The sequence below is a fragment of the Trachinotus anak genome, unplaced genomic scaffold (assembly GCF_046630095.1).
Source record: "Trachinotus anak isolate AG129_WGS33_773 ecotype Australia unplaced genomic scaffold, CSIRO_AGI_Tana_v1 ptg000013l, whole genome shotgun sequence".
Taxonomy (NCBI): Eukaryota; Metazoa; Chordata; class Actinopteri; order Carangiformes; family Carangidae; genus Trachinotus; species Trachinotus anak.
This window is the reverse complement of record NW_027273864.1, coordinates 12652656-12668699: the sequence shown is the minus strand read 5'-3', so window position 1 is coordinate 12668699 and position 16044 is coordinate 12652656. Positions and strand designations below refer to the sequence as shown.

General features: G+C 45.8%; 1 protein-coding gene across 4 annotated transcripts in view; it reads left to right on the top strand.

Annotated features, from left to right (window-relative positions):
• Positions 1 to 16044, top strand: part of foxp4 (forkhead box P4) — an 89611-nt gene that overhangs the window by 51718 nt on the left and 21849 nt on the right. For all 4 annotated transcript variants that reach the window (XM_071493816.1, XM_071493818.1, XM_071493817.1 and 1 more), the window contains exons 4-5: positions 9494 to 9616; positions 12802 to 12921. In XM_071493816.1, the coding sequence (XP_071349917.1) occupies positions 9494 to 9616; positions 12802 to 12921 (243 nt within the window). The remainder of the gene's footprint in view (positions 1 to 9493; positions 9617 to 12801; positions 12922 to 16044) is intronic.

Below are 16044 nucleotides of genomic sequence, written 5' to 3'. Positions count from 1 at the left end.
TGGAAAGGGGAAGAATTCCACAGAATTAATGACTGCTTACTACTGGAGATGTCAAAACTGAAATCACACTTTAAAAAAGGGGATCTTGTGGATTACACTTTAATCAAACCTGAATTGGAATCAGAATCACTATTTACTTTGGATAGAAACTGACAGTTGTAGAAATTACATGGTGACTTTGAGGAGGGAAGAGAATAAAATAATGATTAAAGATTAAAGTTGCATTTATTATGTAAATCGACCAGTGCTTATGTGGCCTTGATGTTCACTGGTTCAACCGATCACTCAAACCCTCTGACCTACAGTGTTACCTCTGTCTCTGGATTATGGTATAAATCCACATCAGCAGTTGAACTAGATGGGTCAGTGTGTGTTATCAGACCCTCTTCCTGACCTGGGTCAGATGCATGTCGGACACTACTCTGCTTTGGTCAGCAGGCTGGGAATATATTTAAACGTCACAGATGTTTAAACATTCTGCACTTCCTGGCTCATCTTTAAAAAAAAGCTAAAAAGATAGAGAGTGGGTAAGTAAGAGGAAGCCAACATGTGGGGGGAAGTGAAACAGAAAGATAAAATGTAATGTAAATGTGTTGTTTACCGTGGAGATGTGAGAAGCTCCAGCCGAGTGTGTGAATGTTGACAGGGGGATTAAACTGTGACAGCAGTCTCACATGAACTGGATCAAACACAGGCCAAACGCACATTTAGTCGACCCACCTCATACACACACGTCTTATATCAAAAGAAGTATTACCTTCCACTGCCTCCTCTCGCTCCCTCTCGAACCCACACACACACACACTCCTCCGTCTCTCCTCTCTCCATCTCTGTCTTGTTTGTCTTGTTTGTTGGTGCCTGGCCTGGCGAGCCTTGCTGTACTCTCCAGGGCATCCGCACTACATCTCTGTTGTTTGAGCTGTCAGCTCACATGGCCCCACACACCCTGCCAAAACACACACACACACACACACACACACACACACACACACTTGGAATTACATACGTGTGTGTGTGGTTGTCTGTGCTTGGATCCTCACAGTCAGAAACACAAAATCAAAGTGCAGGCCAGTTGTTGTTTGTGTACCTGTGTGTAGCAGCAGCACTGAAGCTGTTTACACTTAACAACAAACCTGGCTACTAAGGTGGCACGTAGAAACGTCTGAAGAACTGTAATTTCCAGCTTTATGATCATTCGCAAATGGCAGAAATTGCCCCCCTGTGTCGGCCACAGGCAGGGCGAGTGAGCGAAGCCAGACATTTCATCTGGTCATTTTTTAAAGGTGGCAGTGAGCGACTGTACAGTGACACAGTGGCTCACATCAGGCACAAAATGGCCGTCCTCAGGTTGGTTCCTGCTGGGCCACTCTCACACATGCAAATGAGCCTGAGCCAATAATGAGATCTTTAGGAGCTCGATAATTAGATTTTTCCCTTCTCTCTGAGGGAGAACGACAGAGGCAGACAGGGAGCCCGGGAAGACTTCTTTTCGTGTCTTGACTTCTCTGCCTTGGTCTGCGCTGACAACCCCCCCCCCCACCCCCCCACCCCCACCCCCCCACCCCCACCCCACCCCCCCAACACTACCACCACCACTCCTTCTCCTCCTGCCCCCCTCACCCCTCATGCTCCCCACCCCTTCCCCATCATATTTCTCTTCTTTTCTTTATTTATAACAGAGGGGAGGATCTGAGTGGAGAGCAAAAGAAAGTATGAGATTATATCTGCTTTTTGATTGGTTGTTCAGAGATGGTCTCTGTGTTTGGCTGGCTGTATGAGATGGTATCAATCCACTTTGTGTGCTTGTGTGTGCACGTGTGTGTGCGTGTGTGTGTGTGTGTGTGTGTCACACTGTCATGTGTCACATTCAGGAGAAACTTGACAATAGCTCAAGTCTCTAGACAGGCAATTGCAGGAGAAATTGATTGTGTGCAACAAAACTGCAGCTACAGTTGCTGAAAAGCACAATACTGAGGAGTTGGATGATTCAAGATCAAAGAGGCATTTTAATTTGACATTACATACAAGTGCATATTTTTATACAGAGGGAGATAATACTTAATAATGTTGGGAGATAATAATAACAGCTAAAATGACTCATGAATTGCCATTGTGAATGGATATGTAACACAAATGATTCTCCTTCTGGTCTTGTTTTTGTGTCACTCACAGTTCATACAGTAGATTTTAACTTTAATGCTGTTTACACAAATCATTGAATATTGCAAAACAAACTGGGGATGAGTAATAAAGAGAGGAAAACTCGTGCATAACCAGGTTTGATTGCTGTAATTGCTTGGAAAGGCTATAGTACGCAATGTTCTTATCAGCAACTCCCGCTAATGTGCCCTTAAGCAAGGTACGCAGAAATATGTGGCTGAACCCGGGAGCTCCCAGGTGTGAATTAGCTGTGGGCATCATGGAAAAACAGCTGCAGCTCAGTCAGTCTTCCCTGAACAGGTATAAGTAAGAAAAAAGAGAGATTTCATTTGAAGGACATCCTTGCCCTCTGTGGTATTCGGATAATTTCAGGTGTGTGTTTGTAGCAGGTACTGGACATAATTGGGCACAGTTACGTTAACTGGTCGTGGCACAAGTGCAACTGAGAGAATTGGTGGACACACAGTTGGCAGACAGAGTGGCAATTGGCGGATTACCCAGCATGATACGTAGCACGCCTCCATGACCTGCCACACGTTCTCTACAATGGACACACTTGGCACGCACACTGGGTGGGCACAAGCAGACGCATATGCACCCCCACTTGGCAGACACACGCCTGGCACACTTAACACGCTGCCACTTGGCATGCACACATACAGATTAACGCACGTGCTTGGCTGTGGCCCATACGTATGTAATTGAATAGCGCGGTGTCCTGTTTTCATGTATTATTGAGGAGCTCGTTTAATTAGGAAAAAAATGAAAAGACTCATTAGAGATATGTTAATTAGCTTGGCTCCCCGCTCTCTGGAGAGGGCTGGCACCAGCACAGTGGGATGGAGGAAGAGAGGGAGCCACGCAGAAAAGACAGGAGGAGGAAACTGAGTCATGTCAGTCTTGAAGCAGATATTTTTTTTTATTTCAGTGAAACTACTTTTAATCAATATTGCAAATCCTAATTCAGAGCTTTTCTATACGTTGCTGAATTAATGTCCTCTGTTCCACAGCTGCCTTATTTGATCCATTGCAAATTTGGGAAAAACTACTACACATAAAGATTCTGAGGCAAAGTTCAAAGTCTTTTAACTAATCAACAAAACTATGTGGAAAGATGAGTGTTTTGCCCCCCAGAGTCTGCGGCACTGAAGTGGTTCCTTCTCTCGTTCTCTTTTATTTCCTTTCAAAGTGTTTTTCCCAAAGCACTCCTTTTGTCCACTCAATGAAAGTGCTTAGTTGGCAGTTTCTCTTATTTGATGTGGAGGGAATTGGGGCTGTGTGTGCACAGATATGTGTGTAGGTTAGTGTGTGTGTGTGTGTGTGTGTGTGTGTGTGTGTGTGTGTGTGTGTGTGTGTGTGTGTGTGTGTTGGGGGGTAGTATGGGGTCCTGACAGTTTGTGAAGGGTGTATGGGAGGAGGTTGAGCAGCCAGTGGAATGGGTTTGGCTCTGGGCAGAGGCTGGACAGACAGAGGGGAAGGATGGAGAGGAGAGGTTTGGGTCTGGTCACTGAAGTGTGAAACTCTTATTTTGTGATTTGAAACATGAGTGAAATCAGTAATGAAATATGGTCGATAACGGCCTCTCACACTTCCCAATGAAGTGCCATGAGTGTGTGTGTGTCTGTGTGTGTTTGTGTGTGTGTTTCTGAAAATGTGTTGTCATTTTTATTCTGAAGCACTGGGGCGTTAGATGGAGGGAGGTGGCGGATGGAAGGGGGAGAAGAAAGGAGGGAGAGACGGAGGTGAAGGGGGAGGAGGAGGAGGAGGAGGATTTTCCACTTGAACTTGCTGGTCTTTCACTGTCCCCTCTGAAGTTTTTTTTTCTTTTTTTTTCATTTGTCTGGCCCCTGTCAGGGAGAGCTGAGTGTTATGCACATCCACATGCATACTGTGCATGAGTGTGTGTGTGTCTGTCTGTCTACGTGTGCAAGTCCCAGCTCAGCAATAGCCTGGTGGAGACCCCAATTTACAGTCCTCAGGAGCCTGATTCTTCCATGGACCCCAGCCAACCACCAAAAAAAACAAGAAAAAAAAAAAACAAAACAGATTTTGCAACACCTGTTTTAAACCACCCACTGTTGATGTGCAATGATTACATAAACTATAGATGTATAATTACATGTCTACAATTCACCAAATAACGAACACAGATACTGCAGTCTGGTCTGGCGCACAACACTCGCCTGTCACTGGCACAAAAAGTCAATTAAAAATGGATAGAAACATACCCACACACACTGAATAAAAATCAACCCCTTTGGCACACTGAGATTTTTTTTGGCACTAGCTCGCACACACACACACACACACACACACACACTATATTGTTCAAAGATGCAGACAGAAACATTGCTCAGCAAAAAGGTTTGAAGTTTGAGGCGGCAAGATGCCCTGAACATCCTCAACCCCACCTGGCTTCGCTCATCAGTTCCCCCCAGAGTAATGTGGCCCCTGGCCCTGCTGAAGATTAGCTAGAGGAGGGGTACTCATCACACACAATGGGGCCCTTTTACTTTCAGTGGAGTCCTGGCCCTGAGCTCCAAACAACGCTCTCAGCACAGTAGGCATTCCTTCTATTTCTCTTTTTCAGTCAAATGCTTTTCTCCTTCATTCCTCTGCTTCTCTCTTCGGCCCTCTTGCTCTCTCACCCGACCCACCCCTCCCCCTCCTCGTCCTTATGTTCTCCTCTCATTTCTTGGCATGATGAGCAAAGACAGGCTGTTTACCTGCCGGGATTGAAAGAAGGAGCGAGTGATAGTGATGATGAGCTGGTGAGTTAACAAATCCTGAACCAACAAGAGGGGGAGTTCACCACACACCATTAAAGCCTTTACACACCGAGAAACAGCACAGCGCCGACTGCGTTTCAGCAGGAGGCTCTAATTTACCCCCCAGCCTGCTGGAAGCTACAGTGGCAGAAGAGGGTCATGCCGTTGCCTTGTGCATGAATGAGCACAGATTTCTCTCTTTTCTACCACTGCTGCTGATGTGTTTAACTTTTGCCACTGTCCAATCAGAAGAGGCTTTGAATCTTTGCAATAAGCTGTGATTCTTTTTGGCACACAATAAAAACATTATGGCCAGAAAGCCCATCCAAAGACAGAGACCAGTTTTTATGCACCTCTAAGTGTGTGTGTGTGTTGTGTGTGTGTGTGTGTTGTGTGTGTGTGTGTGTGAGACAGAGAGAGACAGAGAGGCAGGCGTCTCTTCCAGTGTGAGGTGGTAATGCTCAGTGACAAGGATAAACAGCGCTGTGGTTTGCTCCTACCAGGAGAGGAGGAGGAGGAGGAGGAGAGGGAGGAGGAGGAGGGGGAGGTCTGTGTCAGCCTCTCTCTCTCTCTTCCTCCTGCCTTCTCCTTGTCATTTTTTCAATTATCCCTCTCTCCTGTGTGTCCCCATAGACCCAGAGGCAGGGCCCGCATCATTTAGACTGAGAGGCTGTTTAGATTCTGATTATAGCCTCCTTTCTTCTCACTCACTGGCATCTCACATACGCACACACACTAATACACACACACTGGCCGCACATTTTTGAGCCAGCATGGGGTGAACAACTGTAGCAGTAGATTTATCTGCTTGTGAGGCTTGAGGGAGTGTTCAGGGTGCACTCGCTGTTGCTTTTTTGCCACATAGCGCCTCATAGTTTGTGTGTTTTATGTTTTATGTTTTGTGTCAACTCCCAAGAAAGTAGTGGACCAAACATTCCCGAGAGCGTCTTTGTTTATTTGAAATGTGATCATTTATGGTAGACAAGCATACGTTGAATATAAATCTGATAAGGCAGTTTAGGAGTGCTGTGTTTTGGGTGTATTTTTCTAGCCAGAGACCTCAATTAGAAGGATGGTGAAGGTATGAAATACAAAGTTCACTCCTAAATTAGAGATTGTGTAGTCATTTAACCAGCCTGCCTTCTATACAAACATGGTGCCGAGCTGCACTGGGCCTATTTCCCCTGGCTGCCTGCTGGTTTAATATCAGATAGCCTTCCTTCCTCTCTTCCCGAGGTTTCATCTGAAATGGAAAGTGGGGCTTTCCTCCTCGTTAGAATGAAAAGTCATCAAGGGGAGAGAAGAGAGAGGGATGGAGCCTCATTGAAATGCAAGTTACATCCCCCCTCTTTCTCTCTCTTCCCTCCTCTGGGACTCCATGCCTTTCTCCTCCTTCTCCTTCCCATCTTTCGGGTGCTCCCTCGCTCCCTCTCTTCCTTTGTTAATCAGTTAAACTCCCTCTTCAAACATCCCCTCTAATTACTCCTCCACTCTCTGTAAACGACAGGGCTGTCTCTCCCTTCTCCTCTCCTCCCTCCTCCAGCTCCCTCTCTCCATGGCAGGGGTTGACCTCTGTCAGCCAGCAGCCCCTCAGCACAGTGTATGTCTACGTTTGTGTGTGTGTGTGCGCGCGTGCACATGTGACTGATTCTTGCATGTAATTGATAGGAGAGACACCTTAGGTTTTTAAATGTTACTATTATTAGTGTCCAACTTTCACATTTTTCTGTCATCTGCTGTAGAGGATGATTTTGTGATTGTTCACCGGCAGTTATGTGTGTGTGTGTGTGTGTGTGTAGGCCACACTTTCTCTTGCCACAAACCTTCTGTATGACTCTTCACACACATCTCACCATTATTTCCTTCCTTCCTTCCTCTCTCCCTGCTTTCCTTCCCTCCTTCTTTCCTTTTCTTCAACTATGTGGCTGGTTCCCATCCCTCTCCCCTCTTTCTGCTCGCCCCTCCATGCACCCCCCTCCCCACCGCTTCACCTCTCTCCACTAATCTACCACCCATCTCTCTCTTTTAAATTAACATGCAACATGAAAAAAATGGGACGACAGCAAGAAAAAAAAAATTAAATGCATTTAATAAATGGCTGACTTCAAATCGCCCGGCTTTTCAGACTCTCCCTATTCACAGTCCAATGAAAGGGGAGAAATCATTCACCGGGAGAGACAAAGCCGAATGAAAATATAATTCTGCATTGTGAGCCGCTTTTGTCCTGGCCCGTCAAATCGCTAATGGCGAGGCTTTTGTTTTGTGGCGGCGCTCTCAGGCTGGCGGTGTCGTATGGCGGTGGCAACGCATGCCCCATAATCACCACGCTTTGTGATATTAGATTATAGGGGCAATTAATGGCGTCAAACCTTAACTACTCAGCATTCAGCATGCCACACACACACACACACACACACATTCAGCCTTAAACACATGCACATGTGCACGTTCACGCACTCACATGCACAAACACACATACAGTACAGTATATCAGCACTTGCACACATGCACGCACGTTTGGCTCTGGCGTCAGAGCGTCAGCCAACACACAGAAAGGTGCTATAACTCCAGTAATTATTACGGCTGTGACTTGAAAATGTCAATGGCGGTGTGTATAAAATAGAATGTATGAGTTGTCAGGGAGGAAGAATGGGATGCACAAGAGCAATTAATTACAGCTTTTCATTTGGCAGCTTAGACTGACAAGGCCTGGCGGCGGGGGCAAGCTGGCATGACGCCAAGCGGCACCCGTCACCACCCCCACCTTACTCACAACCCCACCCCACCCCTCCAGTCCCCTCTGCCTGTTCCTTTACCAACTGCCACAACACCGCCCTTCCCCTCGCTCGCCCCTCTCTGACTCTGTCTTTTCTTCTGCTTTTTCTCTCTCCCTCACCTCAAACACGCAAGCACACTCTCACATCTCATTCATCTGCATACCCCAACACACCCGTCTCCTACTTTCCATGACCCAGCCTGGCCCTCCTTTCTGCGGTCTCTCTGGCCCTTCACCGTTACATGTAGCTGGGAGCGTGTTTAGTTAGGGAAGTCTGCTTTGATAAAAGCGTCTAGGGTCACTACAGACACACAGAAAGAAAAGGAGACAGAGAAGGATGGGAGGAGGGAGGCAGGAGGAGGAGACAGGGGCCAGGTGGTAAAGAGGGTGTTAGTATTTATGGCCAATCTTGTTTACAAAGTCAAATCAGCTCTTTACAGATTTAATTTACCAGTGACAGCTTGTCCACTCTCTTGCTCTCTACCGCACAATTCCCATCACCCTCCCTGCCTGCCTGCCATCCCCTCAGGTGGTGACTAGATAGACTGCTCTGAAAAGAGCACCACACACTGGCACTTGTGCGCACCCACACACACACACACACACACACACACACACACACACAGGCCCACACACAGATGCACACATGCTCACAGTTCGACACCACAGAGTGAATATAGATAAATGGCCAATTTCAGAGGTGATAACTCATCCTCGTATTTCTCAGTAAAACAGCCATCACTTCCTAACAGACAGGATTATTTGTATTGAGAAGGCAGTATAGTTTATTGAAGAGGTGTCCACAGAGGAAATATCAGCTCTTAGATGTAATCTCTCTACCCTTCTCTCCCTAAACATCTCTCAGTGTCTCACATTCTCTCTCTCCTTACCCCCTTTAATTTTTTTCCTCAAACCTTAATTCAGTTAATAAATAGAAATACTTTATCAGCAGGTTTGTCAGTGTGTTATTTTTTCATATATCGTGGCAGCATCTATGCATTTGAACGAGTGTCTCGGTTTTTGATTCATGTGGTTATTTTGTCTTCGGTTTTGCGGTGTTTGTAATCAGATTAGCATCTCTGCCTGTCTCTGTGTACAATGCCTGTCTATTAAGAGTGCCTGCACAACAAATCTGCAAGAATCACCACATTTCTCTCTCCGTCCCCGCACTCCCTCTCTCTCTCTCTCTCCCTCTCTCTCTCTTGTCTTTGCCTGCCTGTAGCCGTATCTGATGAGATAGACATCTCATCAGATAGCCACTTTGTTGTTCCTTGCTTCTTAGCCAGGCTTGACTGTGTGGAAAGAAAGTCAGAGGGAGTCCTAATCATGTGTTTATGGAAGCAGATAAGATTTTATATTTTGTGGGGGGATTGCATATCTGTCCTTTTATCTCTGCCTGTTGTTACAGAAATTGTGAGGTTTCTTTTTCCCACAATGCCAGCCTTGTGTAGGAAACAGTCAACAGTTTGTGTGTTCTTTGGTGTGTCTGTCTGTTGATCTTTGTCTGATGTTGCCAGCTCTTAGCAGTGACTGACAGCAGAGAATAAGAGACAACACACCTCTCTAACTTTACCTGTCCATACCAGCAGACTGTACAACCACCATTCAGATTTGTTTGTTTTGAGATGAGCATTCAGTTGCAGGCACAGTCATGTTTAAAGCTTCCTGTGTTGGCTGGGCCTTTTTATACAAAAGCCTAGCCCAATGGATGAGTTGTCCTACTTTTGCATGCTAATATCTAAGTGTGTAAAGAATTTAAAACATGTGTATGTCCCTGTGCTGTTTTTAGGTGCCCGTGTCCATGGCAATGATGAGTCCACAGATGATCACTCCTCAGCAGATGCAACAGATCTTGTCTCCCCCTCAGCTCCAGGCCCTGCTGCAGCAACAGCAGGCTTTAATGCTACAGCAGGTAAGACACACACACACACACACACACACACACACACACACACACACACACACACACAGTGGTTGGATCTAGTCCCAGGCCGGCGTGTTTGGATGTGTCTGCTTTAGTAGGTGCTGACACACACTGGGTGTGATTGTATCTTATTTAATGCTCACAGATCTTTGAAGATAAACACACATCAACATATCCACTTATACACACATTGTCATTTCGAGCACCTCCTCTTTAGCATTGTTGCTAGGAGAATGTGCATGCTGTTGCCTGCAGGCGCACACTTGCACACCTATACACATACACATGTGCACTTCTAAGCATCAGCTAGTGAATCACAGTGATTCAGGAGTGTGTGTGTGTGTGTGTGTGTGTGTTGATGCCCAGCAGGTGATAGAGATGTTGCCATGTCGACAAAAACCAACAAACACTCTTCATCTGCAACAGATCTATCAAATACTCAGCCACACCAACCTGTAACCTCCTACCTACACAAGCGAAACACACACGCAACCTTGTAAAGGCTGTGAAGAGGGCTATTAACAGAGTGGGGATAGAGAAGTAATTGCAGCATAGGGGATCTCTAGAAAACACATACATGTAGGCGACACATACAAGCAGATAGATTTAATAAGGAGCAGTTGCTTCAGGCGAGTATAAATTGCAGTGGGAAGATCTGACAACGTGTATCATAATGGAAATGTGAAATGTGCTGGCTTTCTGGAAACAGACATGCAGACGGCTAAGAACCTCTTCACCAGCTCTTTTTTTCTCTAACGAGGAGAAAGGAGATGGAAGGGGGGGGGGTTTGATAATGTGCACACACACACATACAGACACACACACACACACACACACACACACACACACTACACTCCTGCTATTAAAACCACTGAGTTTAACATTGCTCTCCCACTTAATTAACCACAGTATGGACTTGCTCTTAGTGTATATCTGCAAATCAGGCACTTTTCCTCTCACATACACACACACACACACACACACACACACAGAACAATCAACCAACATATCACTCACTGGAGCATTAAATTTCATATCCCCATGGCAATACAGCATTGTGTAAGAGTGTGTAAGTAAGGTTTACGGCCCACTGCTACACAGTAGTTGTGTGTTTGTACAGGCAGTCATTTGTGGATTTGTGTTTTAACCTTTAAGTTTTCCCTAACCTTTACTTATGCTACAGCTGCTCTGCCTTTCTTTCTTGGTGTGTTCACTAAAGTCAAGGTCATGGTAATAGGCTGGAGAGGTGAGTGCCTCACTTACACATACTCTTAATGCACAGAGCCACTGAATCAAATCATTAAAAAGACCTTAATTATCACTTAATTATTCCCTCAACTCACCACTCTCCAGCCAAGTGTGTGTATGCATGCCTGTGTGTGTGTGTGTGTGTGTGTGTGTGCGTGTGCGTGTGTGTGTGCTTGCATATGCATTTGTCTGTGTGATGAGGAGGTGATCAGGGCTAGTGACGCAGAAAAGAGAGATTAACTCCGCCTAAGGAGCGATAAAAGAGAGGAAAGACAGATGGAAAAGAAAGAGCAGCAAGAAGGAATGAGTCCTGCATTTGAAATAAATTAAGGACAAGAAGGAGCGTCATAGTACAAAAGCACAGTAAATTATTCAAAATTGAAGCTATGGCTGGGATAATATTGCAACTGGAAATGTAAATCAATTTTGCACAAAAAGAGCAGGTCCATTACATTACACAGGGCGTGTGGTGAGGATGGGCAGCGGTGTGTAGTCTGCTCACTGTAAGGTCACACGGATATGAGACCGAAGCAACTGCTGCACTGTGAAGTCATTCTCTGCTGAAAAGCCTCTTTGAACATTTGATGCACCATGAAACAAAGACAAACTGCAGACGGACACCTGTACAAGCTGTTCTCTAAAGGATAACTCCTCCTCCCCAACACACACACACACAAACACACACTGTGGTCAGTGTGAGTTTTCCTGTCTGCCTTTTTCTCCTCTCAGCAAGATTATAATCTTAATGGAGCTTCCTGAGTAAATTAATGATTAGTAACTCAAACAAAACAGACAGTCTGTGGCCAGGAGACTCTGTGTGTGTGCGTGTTCGTGTTTGTATATGTGAATCATGAATTATCGTGTGTGTGTTTCCATAAAGGAACCAGGCTGCAATGCTAAATTCAGTAGTTTTAAATTATACCATTTAGCGTAGCAGTCAAATTCATTCCACTGAATATCTGCATAATTACAGGAGACAAAGAAATGCTAGTCAAGGTGAAGAATACATAGGAGTGCCAGAAGAAAACTTTAGTCACTCTCCTCTAAGTCTGTCAGGATGTTACTATGGTGATGGATGGACAATCTATAAATAACCATACATAACCTGGGGCCACTTTTCTTATCTGCACTCGGTATAGAAACACCCCATTTAAGATTCACAGGCTCGAAACTCTTAGAAATACTGTTTGGACATGCATACATACACACACACACACACACACACACACACACATGCAAGCAGGTGTTTTATGACAGTAGTACAGTAAGAGCTGACTTAAAGTATTCACAGAGAAATATCTTCATGTGTATAGGCGTAGAACAGTCTTGTTAAGTCTTGCAGTGTGTGTGTGTGTGTGTGTCTATGTGTGTGTGTGTGTGTGTGTGTGTGTGTGTGTGTTTAAAGAGCATGTGTCAGCCACCAGCACTCCTTTTCTATATTTTCTTCCCCTTTACAATGGCGTGACTCAGTGCAGGTGTAACTCTGGCCTCCTGGCCCTCTGCCTGTCTGTACTGTGCCACAGTCGGATCATTCTACACAGCTCTGTCGGTTCAGCGTTGTGCAGTAGCTTTGACGTACACAATCAACAACTTCAGGCACCATAATAGTGCCATGATATTCTTCAGCAGCCTTTGTCAGGTCTTTGTTTGCTTGTTGCATGTGGTTTGTCAAGAAACCACACACAGCCACAACAATAAACTGTGGCCTTCAGTGAACAGAAAGCAACTTCATTCCCTGAGACTCCTTTTCAAGTTATGGTGTCTGACTATTTCACTGTTGGAAGACTGTGGTATTGTTGAGGTTGATACAAAGTGTGTTGTGACTCACTCGTGTCATGTTTCTCCACCCCCTCCACCCCGCTTTCCCCCCTCGTCGTCCTCCTCCCCCTCACCCTGCCTCCCCCCCTTTTTGGGTCTGTCTCTAGTTACAGGAGTACTATAAGAAGCAGCAGGAGCAGTTGCATCTCCAGCTTCTGACTCAGCAGCAGCAGCAGCAGCAGCAGCAGCAACAGCAGCAGCAGGCTGGGAAGCAGGCGGCAAAAGAGGTGAACTTCACCAAGTACACACTCACTCAGCTCAAGTACACTCTGAAGTACACAAGTACCCTTAAACACAGTAAAAGTGGTTGACCTGGGAGCCAGCAGAAGGAGAAAAAAAATTAAAGGGAGGATCTAATGTATAGAATGTAGGATAAATACGTCTTCTCTCTGCTCTCGTCCTCCTGTTTCCCTAGTTTACTGTTTTGTGTACAAGCTCGTCTCAAAACAAGGATTAGTGAATATGGATTTCCATTTTTTTCCACCACCATCACACCATGTCGAGGCAGTGAAGGAGTGCTGTGCTAAGCCATACGCTACCCTGTCAGGGTGTTCATTTGCATGCCTTCAGCTCTAAGCCTGAGGTGAAATCTCTCTGTAGGAGGGGTTTGCCACTCTTTTAATTGTCAATTAACCCCGCCAGCCTCCCTTGCTCTCACTTTCTCTCTCTAACACACACACACACACACACACACACACACACACACACACACCAATATGCATGAACACACCAGGTTTAACCGCAGCTGTGGTACAGTAGGATAACAGAGGATCAACTAGGATCACATCGTGGCACAACAAAGAGAATCTCAATCGATCAGACAAGATTACTGTCATAACCTGTGTGTACGAGAGTGGGGGGGGGGGGGGGGGGGGGGGGGGGGGGTTTGCGTGTATGCCTGTTTGTGCACGTATGAATGCCCATTCGCCAAGAATTAGTGAACACACAGAGGACCATGCAGGAGACAGACCTAAGGAGAAAGACCTTGTGGGACTTTTCTGATAAACGCATGAGGGGACACATCCTAGATTTCCCCTCTTCCTCCTCTTCTTCATCCCCATCTCCCAGTAGGCAAACCCCACCCACCCCCCCGCCCCCAACCCCACAAACTCCTCGGCGACAGCGGTCAACCAACTCGACCGTGACCAAAGCAAACCAGTTGTGGTTGACTTGCATGTTGAGAGGGTGTCTGAATCGCTTTCCCTTTCTCCCTTCGCTCTGCCGCTGTCCCAGTTTTCAGGTTTGTTGTCCTGTAACAACTAGACAAGTGCAAACACTGGTCACACAGCTACACATACATGCAGAGAGGGAGAGGCTTGATGTGTGATGGTTCACTGCACAAACACATACACTTGGGGGAATATACAGTACCTCCCTACAGAGCTGGATACAGATGTTATGACTAAGGCCATTTCCAGCAGTCAGTGTTTTTCAGTTGCTGCGAGGCATCAGTCACACCTTTTTAGTCGACTCTCACGTCTCTCCTGTCCAAGCAGGTGCTGTCAGACGTGGAGACAGACGGTGTTTTTCACTGTAGGGCTTGTGCTGTTTGTAATCCTCCAAGTAGCTCTGCTAATCTAGTTTATATCGTCTCTGAGCTCATAAGCTAATCCTGTTCAATATAGTGATTAGCCAATCAGATAGTTTTAACCACCTTTAGGCTACAGCAGCATTTTAACAAACTCAGAAAACAAGGGGACAGAAGGAGACAGAGAAGACAACAGATGAAGGCAGGGAGGGAGGATAAATCAGAAAATCTCTCCTTTGCCTTTTGCAGTGTTCGTGCATGAGCGGCTGTGACTTTTTGCCCTTTTCCCTCTTTTCTGCAATTCCTCTTTACTTTCTTGTCTGCGTGGAAGTGATGCATTGAAAGAGAGAGTATGGATGTGTGTGTTGAGTCAGTGTTTGTGTGTGTCGCCGGTGCATTTGGGACTGGTCAGGAGTCAGCTTAATGAAGTGACTCTGACCATCACAAGAGATGTGTGCTTGTGTATGTGTGTCTGTGAGTGTCCATCTACAGTATGTGTGTGTGTGTGTGTGTGTGCGCGTGTCTTTCTCTGAGCGTCTTGTGTGTGAGTGTGTGTGTGCGTCCGTGTGACTGGCAGGCTCAGACAGTGTGTGATGTGCTCATAAATCACATTGACAGCCTGTTACTGCGCTAGCTTTGGCCACTCAGCCACGGCTAATGTAAACAGAACACAGGCGCGCACATACACACACACACACACACACACACACACACTATGTGTGTTTTAAAGAACCATGGCCATATCTCAGGAGGGAATGAGAGACAGATGGGGGAGTGGAAGAAATAAAATGGACAGACAACTAGAAAAGGGGGCCGGGGGGGCTGGAGAGGGAGAGCGAGAGAGGAAAAAGAGGTTGAGTTCAGTCCAAACTCTGATCATGATAAATAATTTACTGCATCAAACGAGAATTTGGCCATTCACTTCAGAGAACTGAACTATGTAAGCATGACACACATTTTGTGTATAACCACACCACTACTTGCCTGTGACAAAGCCTAAGAGATTCATGTTTCCTAATTATACTGTAGTTACAGCACAACAGACACCAGTCCTCTTCACTAACACACTGTAGAGTAAATGGAATGAAAAAGGCAGGATGAGCCAGCGGCAGGTCTGTTTCAGGGGCTGTGGTTGTCTCATTCATATGATGAGATAGCCTGACCTGTGACTGCTGAGATCTAGCAGAATGGCCAAAAAGCTGGCAAAACACCCTCACTATAAGGTCCATTAGTAGCTGTTCTGAGGCTTTTGATAGTATCGCAAAATCTTCCTCACCAGATGAAGTTCTCATGGAGTGGTTCAAATTTTAGTTTCTATTTTTCTGAGCATCTTTCATCATGCTCCATGATCGAAAACTCCAGAACAGCCGGAAGCTACTCTAAGAACGTTGAACAAATATTTCTCTGCGGTTATAGAGTAGTCACCACCTTTTGTCTATTATAGATTTATTCTCTGTTCCTTAGAAGTTCCTCATCCATTCAAGTTCAAGTGCAGACAAATAGAGTTGTACAAATATTAAAACTTCTTTCCACTGAACCGTTGAAAGGGGGAAGAAATGAATCTCCCCTCTTTCGTCCGTCTCTGTTTTCCTTTTGTAAAAAATAGTTGTTGTGCTTACTCCTCTACACCCCCTGACACCTCCCCAGCAGCCCCCTCCCACACATAAACACACTGCCACCACACTTCTTCTCCCCAGGCACCAAGTCTGAAAGGAAGTGACCTATCTGCCCTTCCTGTGAGTTCCTCTCTGTTCAAAGAGTTCCCAGCTGCCACTCTCTTTCACACACACACACACACACACACACACACACACACACACAC